This window comes from Xenopus laevis, chromosome 5S (assembly GCF_017654675.1).
Source record: "Xenopus laevis strain J_2021 chromosome 5S, Xenopus_laevis_v10.1, whole genome shotgun sequence".
Taxonomy (NCBI): Eukaryota; Metazoa; Chordata; class Amphibia; order Anura; family Pipidae; genus Xenopus; species Xenopus laevis.
Genome location: NC_054380.1, coordinates 109791584 through 109805367, shown reverse-complemented (window position 1 = coordinate 109805367; position 13784 = coordinate 109791584). Strand labels below are relative to the sequence as shown.

The following is a 13784-nucleotide window of genomic DNA, read 5'->3' as shown; positions in this document are numbered from 1 at the left end:
TATGGATTGAAAATAGTAATGAAAATGGGGGAAATGTAATAAAATTCGCAAACCATAAAATTCCCAATCGCTATCCTGCTGGAGCAAAGGGTTTGCAAAACGTTTGTAAAGGCAAAATTGTTCACAATGTAAACTTTTATTCACATTTATCCATTATTACATTTACCCATATGAGTTGCAAGTTTCTGTTTGTCAGCCAACTGTTCCACTATTGCCCGCATTTTAGAGGGAAAAAAACCCCATTCACCATAAAATTGTCCAAAAGTGAACTCAACAGCCACTTCATTTTTGCTATTTGTAATTGGATTGCTATTGCATTTTTCTGTTCACCTTTAAATATGCCATCTTTTTTACTGGTAATTCATTCTGCTCAATTTCCTGTTATATACAGAAAATCCAGGCTTATCCATTGTAGTTACAGAAATAGCCCTGGCAAGATAACAGTTCAGTATAAATGTTTCAAAATCCATTGAAGAACAGTAAGAGACAATATTTCCAGTCTTCGTGCACTAGTTACAATCACTTTCTAAAGTTACTTTTCAGTGCACTTTTGCAAGGAATTTAGGGGGTTATTTATCAAAGTCCGAATTTATCTCAATATTTTCTGCTACAAACTCCGATCAAATCCGCTCGGGTTTTTTACACTTATTTATTATTAAATTTTCCCGAAAATTTGCTTTGCGGTAAAAAAAAAATCAGATTTTCACGTTTTTTTCAGATTTTTTCATCCGATTTTCACGTTTTTTTTCCCCACAATTTTCACCTGAAAACGCATACAAAAGTCATTGATACTTCTCCCATTGACTTATATGCAACATGGACAGGTCTGAGATGCTGGATTTTCAGATTCGGACTTTTCCATCCTCAGGGTTTAAAAAATTCCCCAAAAAATCTTTAAAAGTCTGAATTTTATTTTAAAAATATCACAATTTTTTTGCATTTGGAGTTTAGTTAATAACCCCCTTAATGTAACAATATAAACATGACATCAGGCATTTCGGAAAAGACTCAAACACTTGCTGAAGCCCCCAAAAATTTATTTTAAGCTGCTGGTAACATCATTATGTATATTATGTCCACCATATTGTTTAGCTAGAATGAAATGATCCAGTAATGACAAGATTGTATTATGTATTTGTAATTAATTAATTTGATTTAATCACACACCAACTTAAGTTCCTGAAATCATCAAGAAAATGTAATTTTTAAAATTGAAAATATTAAATACAAATGGGCCTGCCGAAACCATTAACACTAACTAACTACACTTTATGCAATAACTTCATTAAGCATTGTTTTTAATGTGGTTGGCAATGTATTTAACAGCCAGCAAAGTTTCTTCAGAAGTAGGTTTGATCTGAGTTTCGGGGAGGGCAAAGCCATATCGTCCTGTGTCACGGAGCTCAAAGGTGAAGGAATATTTCACACCTGTATCATAGGCCCAGTCGTCTGATCCACCTGCTGCCAGGTCTACAAAAAGAAATGCTTTTAAATATAGAAAGTGCTTCACCCAAACCCCAAAACAGGATTGTTTACTAATTTCGTGCTTGTGAGAAATAACTCATAATTAATAAATAACAATAATTAAGAAATAATTGCTTATCCATTGGGGTTTAAAGAACAGATATATATATATATATATATATATATATATATATAACATAAAGTCAAGAACTTACTTACTTATTACTAGTTATTTTAAAAGAGTTTGAGTGCTGGATAATTAAGTTAATTAAGTATCTCTAAAATATAATGCTGAACTTTGATGGAAATGAAAAGGTAATACCAGGCACAATAATGAATAATCGATTTAATATAGGATTGTTTGCGTCTGTATAAAGATTACTAAAAGAGGACTGAAAATACATATTTCAGATAGTTGATACAGGTATGACTAGAGCAAAAATAAAATTGTAAATGTACTTTTTGGGGTTTATTTCCCTAATGTCCACAATTCAGTTGTGTGGACTCACTAGGAATGATAGCACAATGACACCTTGGGAGCACAAGTAAGTTGTCCTTTTGGTACAGTATTTCACAAAGTTTTTGGCTACATCGGGAACAGTTATTAAAGGGGTTGTTCACCTTTGAGGTAACTTTTAGGGGGTCATTTATCAAGGTCTGAATATCCGATCGGATTACAACGAGGAGCAATGGGCCCCAACGGGTCGATCGCCGGAAAAATTAAACCTTCCCGATCTATATCGTGGCCAGATATCAATTGGGAAGACCCATCGGAAGCCCCCATACACGGGCAGAGAAGATGTTGAAGTATGGCCACCTTTAGATTATCAGTTCATCAACAGACAAGGTCTTAAATGATTCATTAAGTTTAAGAGACCCACCTGTTTCTTTATTATTATATTTAGATTAAACGTATGGGTTATGGGAATGAGGCATTTTGTATTCAGGGCAAAAACAGTGTTTGTCACATTTTACCTATCCCTAATAACAGAGTTTATCAAATGTGCTGTGTGCCATTAAAATAATAAATATTGGATCTGGACAATACAAGTTATAGCAAGGATTTATTGCAAGGGTGCTGATAAAAGGAGCATGCACACTCAAAATTGCTATATACATTTTAGTGAACAATTTTTTCTTTATGCACAATCCTACCTTTAACCATGCAATTTTTAATGGTCTGTTTTGTGTTTTGATATTTGTACAAAACAATGGATTGACACCCATTGAGCAATATGAAAACTATGGATTAAAAATAGTAATGAAAATGGGGGAAATGTAATAAAATCACTATCCTGCTGGAGCAAAGGGTTTGCAAAACATTCGTAAAGGCAAAATTGTTCGCAATGTGAACTTTTATTCACATTTATTCATTATTACATTTACCCAAATGAGTTTTGAATAGCTGCTTAGAATTAGCCATTTTATAGCATACTAAAAGTAAGGTGAACCACCCTGTTAAGTAGAAGTTAAATTATATGCTCATTATTTGCTACTTAAAAGATTTGCTACTTACAGATTGTTGTTCCTCCTGCACCGTAAGTGTACTTGGTTCTATACAGTGAGGTCAGTTTGTTTACTGCTCCCTGAGCAACTGAGTTCTAAAATGAAAAAGAGAATTGCTCATTTTTAAAAGTGATTGAAGTTTTCATTGTTTCAGACAAATACACCATTTACATTGCACATACAACATTCTTGTACTTTGATGGAACATGACTGGCAATCAATGGATTCTGGCAAATACAAGAAGGGGCTGCTGTAAGATGCCACAGACACTTTTATTAGGTTGCGGGGGGGGGGGGTCTGTTTGTGACTCTGTGTGCTGCTAATACCATGAGCTATTTTGTGTCCCAGTCCAGACCTGAATATAAACCATAAAAAATATCACTAGAATAATTACCCACCACATTTCGAAATACAACTATTGCTCCTTGATATAGATAATGAGGCTTTCCCATGTGTAGAAAAAGTCAGACATGAATATATCTGCCACACTGGAGAAAATATGATGTCTTCCTTATATCTAAGGTGGGGTTTTCACTAATAAGGGTTTCATTCATGTGAAATAGTGGTTGATAACTTGCATTAAACATGCTTTATATTTCATACTCACCAGCTCATTGTGATCCTTAGCAATGGAATAAGTGTAGGAATAGGGGAACAACAACATCTGACTATAGGAATGGATAGTAAGGTAACCCTTGATTGAACCAATGTTTTGGCGGATGAAGTTAGCCAAAGCCTTTGTCTCTGGTTCAGATTCAGGAGCTGCGCCGCAGTATGTTTCATCACAGGCTCTTGATGAGGCTCCAACAGCTTTAAAATAGCACAAATTACCATCTTAAAACACACATATATATTTACATATACATGCAATATACATTATATTATCTGTTATGGGTTACCGATTACATTTTAATAGAATAAAGACTACTTACTGCACCAGCCAGCGTTAAAATTTCTGTTTGGGTCAGTTCCAACACAAGAGCTGTTTGCATTAGGAGAACGAGTCTTCCTCCACATACGGTTCTACAATTTAAATTTCCACATTTAGTTAAAAGGGAATTAAACTCAGTAGGGAGCTTAAGCTACTGTATGTAACTCTACTTACAGTGGTCCAGGTGTAGACGTAACCGTCAACATTTAATACTGGCAAAATGTAGAAGTCCAGGCTGTCGAGCAGAGAGGTAAATTCAGCTTCAACGCCATATGAGTTCACTGCCTGCATGTAGACATAGAACATATCTTAATATAGAATAATGAATATTAAAAGACCTTTTTACACCAAAATGAAAATTTTAGGTTGACTTGACATATTGTTTATATCCGGAATGGGTCAAGCAAAATAATTTCTTTTACAAAGAATTAACCCTCCCCTTGCCTACATCACGCCCCATTATATTAAAGAGTGTATGAGCTTAAATTGTAATTAATCTAGTCTACCATTGGGCAGAAATTAATTCCCAGACCTGTCCATGCCCAGCAATTAAGCAATTCAATTCAAAAAGGGGAAGTATATAATTAGGCAATACTAATAATAACGCTCCAGGAGGGAGACCCTTTGAAAGAAGCTGTGCCACACGGGATTCTGTCTTTATTATGAAAAGTAAGAGCCGTTCCAACATAAATGTATACTATATACAATATATCATAGTGATAACTGATGAAATAACTGTTGATTTACATGGTGTTTTATGGCTTCGCTTTTGTGTTACCTCTTTAACAAACCACTGGCAGAAAGCAGGGGTGATCCATTCTCTAGCATGAAACCCACAGTCAATGAATACAGCTTTCTTGTTTACACCGCTTTTCCCAACCTTTGAAGTAGAGAAATACATTTCAATAGTTTAAATTCAATTAGTTCAGTTGGAAAACCATTTCATTACTTGCGGAAAAGGTTGAAAATTCATTTCAATAGTTTTAATTCAATTAGTTCAGTTAGAAAACCACTTCATTACTTGCGGAAAAGGTGTGAGTCCCTGTAGGACTGTGTAAACTCATGTACTTGCAACAGCAGAGAGTGAGCACTCCATGTGTAAAATGGAATACCTGTGTAGTCATTTTTTATGTGGAAAGCTTCCAAAATATTTGCCAATTAGCATATACATTTGCTGTGGAGGTTGATGAGTAGTCAAGTTTGGGACTTGCTCGGTATGAGTGAGATAAGTATGTAGAGAAAAATCTGAGCCCACATCTTTTACTGTTGAAATTTTGGCCTCTCCACTATATTTCATGTCAGTTTTACATGATTTTTAACATCAGCTGTACAACAAACAACTTAAAAAAGGGAAAATGTCTTCATGCCAATGCATTACAAATACAAGTGTACCTTCAGCAAGTAAATAGGACGGCCTTCATATGAGGATCCCATCTGAGAACGAGACACAAGTCCTGGGTTCTGAGCGGCAATGTTAGCAGACCAAGCATTGATCTGTAGAACAGGCACATAAGGAGTATTATATTACAGGGGTTTCATGTAGAGATACAGAAAAAAATTGCATTTTCAATGTGGCCAAAGCTGCAGAAACATGGGTTTATTTTGTTTTAGATACTTTTATTACTGTTTTGGCTCTGTTTTAACTGTGAGATTAGGATTCAGTACCAGCTATAGGTATACAGGGTTATATTGCTTGTCTAATACTAGGAGTTAGGGAACATATTGGGCAACACTTACATAGTGACACTTTTACCATCTTGTCCTCCTACACTTAGGGGCAGATTTACTAAGGGTTGAAGGGAATTTTTGAAGTAAAACAATTCGAAATTCAAAGTAATTTTTTGGATACTTCGACCAACGAATAGGATACTACGACTTCGAATTTACTTTGACTTCAATTCGAAGTAAAAATCGTTCGAATATTTGACCATTCGATAGTATTGTCTCTTTAAAAAAACTTCAACTTCAATACTTCGCCAAATTAAACCTGCCAAAGTGCTATGGGGACCTTTTACAACCATTTTCTAAGTCTTTAGCGGTCAAAGGAAAATCCTTCGATCGATCACTAAAATCGTTTGAATCGTTCGATCAAACTATTTTTATTCGACCGCAGGAGTGCCAAATTTGTTGAATTCGATATTCAAATTCAAAGTTTTTTAATTCGATGGTCGAATTTCAAATTTTTTGTACTTCGAAATTCGGCCTTTGATAAATCTGCCCCTTATTTTCTCTCTGGTAATGTACAGATGAGTTATCTTCACTGCTATAGCAGGCAATGTGTGACTCACTGTGTGGCACATTTATAGTGTGAGCTCTATTTGGACCTCTCTAAAGGCAGGTCTAACAGTGATCATTTTCTCAAATAAATAAAAAGGGTGGTAAAACAATCTAATGTTGGTTTTATAACACCCTTTCCATTTCATACCTTTAAAATATTGGATTTTGAGATAAGGATAAAACATTTTTGTGGTCCACAGGTTGTGGTTCTTTTAAGCATGCATTTTCAGTAAGTCTATGCATGTTTAGAAAACCAACACAAGCAAAAGAAATAATCCCCTAACCTGAGAACTTCCATCACTGGACACTGGTCCTTCAGAAATAAGGAACAAATCCACAAAACCTTGATTATACTGTAACAAGTGGTTTACCTTCTTGCCTTCAGAGCACCTGCTCTCCTTTCAGTAATGGACAAAGAGGCAAAGGGGTGCCTTATTTCTGTTTCCAGAACAGTAGAAGAATGTTGCTATAAACCATTGCTTTTATTGCCTTCTTGTACCCTTTTTTCCAAACCAGGCTCCCCCTTTTTCAGTTACTGTACATGTAATGCATGCTCAATAACCCTACTGCCTTGGGTCATAACAAATTTCTTTGGCTTCATCTCATAGCTTTCTCAGTCAAACAACTATATCCTTATTTTATCCCAGATAATTGCAATCTACTTACTATATGCATATACACAACAATAATAGTGCAATACCGTGTCAAGATCATTGTATTTCTCATAGCTGTGAACAGCCCTGATGTTGCTGTCCCTCTGTTTTTCTAAGGCTTCTTGCAGATCATCGATCATTATTCTGCAAATAAACATGGATACGATGAAGCACAATTGAATCATATACATTTCTGTTTACTGTATTATACAAACCATGCAATTTTTAAAATTTCCAATAATGTATAGGTGTATAATTGGTTTTCCATTTTTTTTTTAAATTTAGATGGTACATTGAAGTCATTGTATTTATTTCTAGAGTTTTTCTGCACTGAAACGATACTATCGAGGTGTAGGGATGTAGCGAACAGTTCGCCTGCGAACTTGTTCGCGCGAACTTCGACCGTTCGCGTCCGCCTAATGTTCGCGAACGTTCGCAATTTGAGTTCGCGACCATTCAACCGATAAAATCGAACGATTTCCATTCGTTCGAACGATTTCCATTCGTTCGAACGATTTCCATTCGTTCGAACGATTTCCATTCGTTCGAACGATTAAAATCCCTCGACCGTTCGATTCGAATGAAAATCCTTCGATCGAACGATGAAAATCCTTCAAACGTTCGAATCGAACGAAAAATCCTTCGAACGTTCGAATCGAACGATTTTGCGGGTGTTCGAAGCTCGCGAACGGTTCGCGAACGGTTCGCATTTTTTGCCGGTGTTCGCGAACGGCGTTCGTGAACACCAAAACGGCGGTTCGCTACATCCCTATCGAGGTGCATGTGGTAAGATAATAAATTAGCCTAATTCTTTCTCCCCTTGTCACGTGGAAAAGTGCATATTTTAATGAAATTTCTCCCTTAAGTCATTAGACCTAATAAATAAGAAGAGTTCACAACACAGGAATATTAAGTGGAAAGAGAATCCAACAAGAGGGAGGCAGTTTAAACGTAAATGCATTATACAGTATGCTCTCTTAGTAGATAAAACAATTAATGGCCAATTTAACACAATGTATTTGTCAGGGGCAACCAATCATCAAATTGCTTTGATCTAATTATAAAAAAATCTATTACATTTTAAAAAATCAAAGTGAAATCAAATTGGTTGCTATGGATAATTGCACTGTGGCAAACGAAGAGAAACCAACAAAAGAACCTACTCATAGGGCATCCCACTTTGCTGGAGAAGGGCCTGAACCTCATATGAGGCTCGGCTATCGGCATGGAAATCAGCTCGTTTTCCTTGTTCTACAAGTTCTGCTGTGTCAGGGAGCCAGAAATCAAGCTAAAAGGAGACGTAAAAGATAAATTGAATGTTTGTCAAATAAATTATATAAGCTAGCGTAATTAAAAATGAACCAATTATTATGAAATAAAGAGACCAATAATATAATGTGAAAACATCAATTTAGCAAGTGCTGAAATTATATTTATGCAATTAAAAAGATTTAATTTGTCTTAGAAAATCATTCTGTGACTGACTTCCTTCATATGCAGTTTCCATCATTCTCATCATTCCTTGTTTATGGCATGTGGTCCTTAGTTAAAATACTCTTAAATGCCCTCTACCATTGGACCTAACATCTCCTACAAACCATTGAGCTAATGGTTTGAGACTGGAGCCTTAAATTCTAATAAATTAGGTGATTATCTATACATTCCATGGAACACCAAATAATTTAATTTACTTTTCCCTCAAACATTGGGAACATTTATTCATTATATCTTCATTTATTCATATCTGTACTTTATTTATGCTACACACTTACCCCTTACCATTTAAATATGTAGTATACTCTGTACTTTGTGCACCTTATAGGCCATAGGAGAAAATAAACTGCTCTACCTTTATCAAAAATGGCCAATGTAATATAAAACATATGTAGCTGGCTTATACTTTATATTTTGGCCAGAGATATAGATTTGTATTTAAAGCATGCTTTGCAAAATGACAAGTGTAAAATCCACTAGCAGCTTCATGTACTCACTGAGCATGAACTCATCCTGCAATTGGCTATTAGCATATTATTTAGTAAGGACACATAGGGTAAATAGCCCTATGACTTTAAAATTTCTATACTTCCTCATTTCCATAGTTACTGGGCAAATCCACATGTATGTATTTTGTTTATTAGCATATGCTTATGAACACTTCAATATAGTCTATGTCAAGTCTTCCATTTTGGCCTTCAGTTGCTGACACAGCTGATTGTGTTCCAGGAAGCCTGGAGGCCCAGTGTTCTGCCCTAGAGGAACCCTACCTCTAGTGAAGTTGGGAAGCAGGGTCACTGTGAACGAGGCTTTAGTCAGATACAAGTTACTTTAAATTATAGCACTTTCTAGGAAAGTGATGCAGATAGATTAAGCTAGCAAGAGCAGTCTGTGCTCCAACTAGGAGAGATATAAGGGAATAGCTCTCTCCTAGGCTCTCCTTGCCTATTGAAGGGACTGCAATACTGAAGATTAATTCAGGCATAGTCGTCTCCCTGATCAATTCCTGCTTTAGGTTTAGGGGATCTAGACCTCAAAAGGCATTGAAACCCTTGAGGTGAACCTTTTAACTCCCCAAGCTCTCTTTACATGATGTCATATTGTTCTGTCTCCTTATTGATTGTTCTGACATTGATCATTTATTGCTGCACTGCCTCATTGGATCTGTGAGTATATTAACCCTGCGGACTTGTCTTGGACAATAAAATCTGTTCTGTTATTTGCAAGAACCTCCTTGTGTCCCTTTTATTTAAGTCACAACAGTGTAAGTGATTTGTATTTCAACTACCTCTCTCCTTTATTCCTTCATCCATCCTGGTTGTTATAGTGCAATTTAACCAATGCTGTAACTTTTCCTAGCTGGAACTTTTCCTAGTAGTAATCTAGCCAATAATTCACACTAATCTGGTAACTCACAGTAATTGCACGGGTGTTGCCTTTCAATATCTTTATTTTCTGGTGCATTTTAATGCATTCAAGGAGCAATGTACCATCTAACAAATAACTATTGCCTTCAAGCACCTTCTCTTCTGGCAGCGAATGAATAAATGTTTGTGTAGTTTTCGTTAATACTTCAACTACAATGAAAACAAAGGCTGAACATCCCACACCATATTATATACAATTCTTTCCATCTACTTATCTCTCTGGCAGTAAATGCTTAACAATATACATTTCAGTGTACATTTGCCATTATTTATGGGCCATGTGAACAGGACTTTAGGAATGAAGATTGGAGGAGTGATATTGGCCGGTATTGCTTCCCACCCATCGGTTAGTGACTGCCTCCTACTCCTACAGAGATAATTAAAAATGTCAAATTGTCATGCCATGCTTCCTGAAACACTGTTTGCATTTAGCTCAGCAGTTTTTAAACTTTTAATCACTTATTTTAGCAGAACTTTAGAGCAATAATTCTGTCCTGAAATGCAGCAACATTCAAGCTTACTAAGGATGATATCATAAGGAGAAAAAGCTGAAACCCATTTTTTTTTTTTATAAAAGAGACTGTTTAAATGTGATGGCAGTAATGTATTAGTGCTTTAGCAAATGCTGACATTTATATGAGGGGGTTCATTGTACAGTGAATGACCTTTCCATATTTGTGTTATAGTTATTTCCAAGACACAAGGCCACAACAGTTGGGAGGATGTATAGATTCTATGGGAGATAAGTGGTTTCTAAAATGATAAATATTAGGAGCAAGGTTAAAACAACAGAGATTTAACTCCAAAAATAAAAGGGAATCCCACAACCATCAAAGCTTATACACAGGTCAGATCAACTGCCCAAGACATTATTCAGCTTTTTTGGTGTGTGTGTGTGTGTGTGGGGGGGGACGCTTAACCAGGGCCGCCATTAGAAATCACGGGGCCCCATACAACAAAATTTTTGGGGCCCCCTGGGCCCCGCCCACACTGACGACCAAGCTCCACCCCATATCCCGCCCACTCCACATCGCAGTTAAAAGACCACACAGACATCAGCGCTAAAAAAGTAACCCCCCCACACACAAGTTGTAAAAAGCTATTGATGGTCAGGGCCCCCTTATAAAAAATTGGGGCCCCAAAAAAAAAAAATTCAATTTTTTTTTTAAAACATTGGTGGCAGGGGCCCCCTTATAAGTTAAAAACAAATTGGGACCCCAAAAAATTTTTTGAAAAAAAAAAAAAAATTTTTTTGAAAAAAAACTGGTGGCAGGGGCCCCCTTACAAGTTAAAAAAATTTGGGGCCACCAAAAAGAAAATTAATTTTTTTTAAAAAAAACAAAAACAAAAAACAATGGTGGCAAGGGGCCCCTTACGAGTTTAAAAAAAAAATTGGGGCCCCAAAAAAAAAGTTTTAAAAAAAAGATTGGTGGCAGGGGCCTATAGAATATTAAAATAATACATTGGTGGCCAGGGGATTAAAAAAAAAAAAAAACCACAAACTGGTGTTCAGTAGGATTGAACTCATGGCTCCAGTACTTCAACTTCGCCTCCTTTCGTGACTTCGGGTCTTTTCACCGCTTCAGGACTTCAATTTCGGCTGTTTTCGTGACTTCGGGTCTTTGCGCTGCTTCAGGACTTCGGCTTCGGCTGTTTTCGTGACTTCGGGTCTTTTCGGCGCTTCGTGACTTCGGGTTTTTCCGTGACTTCGGGTCTTTTCGACGCATCGGCTTCGGCTTTTCGGCACTTCCGCATTCGGCACTGAAGAGGCAAGACGTACGGCTCGGGCGCTCGTAAGGGGGGCCCGGATCTTCAAAAAAATGCAGCGCTGCCGGGCCCCCCTTCATGCCCGGGCCCGGTACGCTTGTCCCCCCTGTCCCCCCCTGATGGCGGCCCTGCGCTTAACATCATGAAAGCTCAAGAGGAAGTCTAATTTTCTTTCTTGTATATAGAGTAATTGGCGTGGACTTTTTCTATTATGTAAAACTGCTCCTATTAAGGTCTCTAAGCAGAGAAGAAACTTTGTGTAAGAAATACAGTTTTCTTGCTATACAGACACAATTTTATTTTTATTTTAAAGTCCTTTTCTCCCAGATATAATAAAAGACACTAATGGGGAATGTAATAAAAAGTCAGTAACGTAAAAGTTATGCCTTTGTGCATATACATTTTCCTTTGTGCGCATTTTATATAGCTTTTCTGAACCTGGAAACTGTTTAGCGACCACTTCTGACAGTGGAAGAAGGTTTGCAAATTTTATAGTTTGCGCCAGTGTGCAGTGAATGTAATAAAACTTCTTACTGTAAAAGTTATGTTTGCTCCAAAAGATAACGAAACCTTCAAGCACTTCTTAAAAGTGGGCAATGTACAATTAAAATTTGAAACAGTTTAAGGAAGAAAATTACATTGCAAATTTTTATTCTTATTTGTGCAAATTGTTTTGCTCTTTGCAATTTTTATTACATTTCCCCATAAGTTTACCCAAGTGCAGTAACCCATAGCAGCAAATTAGATGTTAGCATTTAAGCAGGTGACCTGTGGATTCTTCCTGCTGATTGGTTGCTATAGGTGATTAGACCAGAAGCAAACTTTGCACCTGTAATTTCTGGTATTAGGGGTCTCAAGACACCCTCACTGAATAAGCTGGGGAGCTAGTGGATATTTACGTTGCAGGAATGTCCATAGTCTGAAGAGCAACATTGCATACTGGATAGATAGACAGACAGACAGACAGAGATAGATAGATAGATACATGATAGATAGATAGATAGATAGATAGATAGATAGATAGATAAACAGATGATAGATAGATAGATAGATAGATAGATAGATAGATAGATAGATATTAACCATAACCAAACAGCCAATGTGGTATCATAAAGTACAGGTACCAATCTAAGAAAAAAGAACAGCCTCTTTTTATACTGTATATCCGACAACCATAAATGTACTCTTGAAATAAACAATATATATATATATATATATATATATATATATATATATATATATATATATATAATATATATATATATATATATATATATATATATATATATATATATATATATATATAATGGATAACTTGTGGTGACACATACAAGACTCTGTTAGGTGTCCTATTACTGGTACAAATTTACCAGCTTCTAACATGTTATCTAATGTGATAATACAAGAAAATGCAGAAAAGCCCAATCTTACCCCAGCTATTTGGGCCATAGATTTGAGAAGTTCCACGTGTTCAGCATTTTGTGGTAGTGCGCGAAACACTTTTTCCCTTGGGTAAAAAGAATAGAAATATTATGTTTAGTACAAAGGTTTTTACATTATCTAATAACAAGAAGGAAATGCCAATGATTCTTACCCATAAAAGCTTCTGGGTTCAGCAGAAACTGCTGCAATGCTCGCAAGGAGGAGTATGGCCCACATGATGTCTGATAGGATGACTTTGGTTTTCTGCTTCCTTTTATATGTTGCTCTAGTTGTTTTTTGGCTTCATGATTTGCAGTACGTGGCAGAACACCCATTTTAATGTGTAACTAATTATAGACCTGGCCTTGTTGTATTTACTAATGGCAAGAACTGGTTGTTTTTGTACACCTGTGAAAAATTCCATGGCCAACATCATGGTGGAGAAACTACACAGTGGTTATTACATCATTAAACATCATGTTTGCTGTACATACATATGTTCATACCCAGTAGGTACCCTGACATATTACAAGTAATTAAAAACAGCAGTCATTTTGATAGCATTATATTCCTTAGAAATAAATCATCTAAAGGGGAGAATATACTTAGGGTTTAGATTCCAGTTATGCTTTCTCCAATAATTGTAACACATACTTGTTTACAGATTTCATCCTTTCACTAAACCGGTTCTACTGTATGCCTGAGTAACCGTTGTCATGTGTATTTTTTAATTATTTGTTTGATATTTTTTAGTGAATTCTCTTCTTCTAGCTTAATAATTTGCTGCAAAATAATGCTAATTATCCTCTCTCTAGCTCTATTAACTAGTTATGAATTTTTTAA

At 36.2% G+C, this 13784-nt stretch overlaps 1 protein-coding gene across 1 annotated transcript; it reads right to left on the bottom strand.

The window, feature by feature from the left end:
• Window positions 1-1021: 1021 nt before the first annotated feature.
• On the bottom strand, window positions 1022-13188 carry cpb1.S (carboxypeptidase B1 S homeolog). The gene is given in 11 exon segments (NM_001095031.2): window positions 1022-1470; window positions 2981-3065; window positions 3578-3780; window positions 3903-3993; window positions 4076-4186; window positions 4680-4781; window positions 5294-5395; window positions 6879-6975; window positions 7995-8119; window positions 12951-13026; window positions 13114-13188. Coding segments are annotated over 11 exon segments (1242 nt in total). The 5' UTR covers window positions 13179-13188; the 3' UTR covers window positions 1022-1285.
• Window positions 13189-13784: the final 596 nt, after the last annotated feature.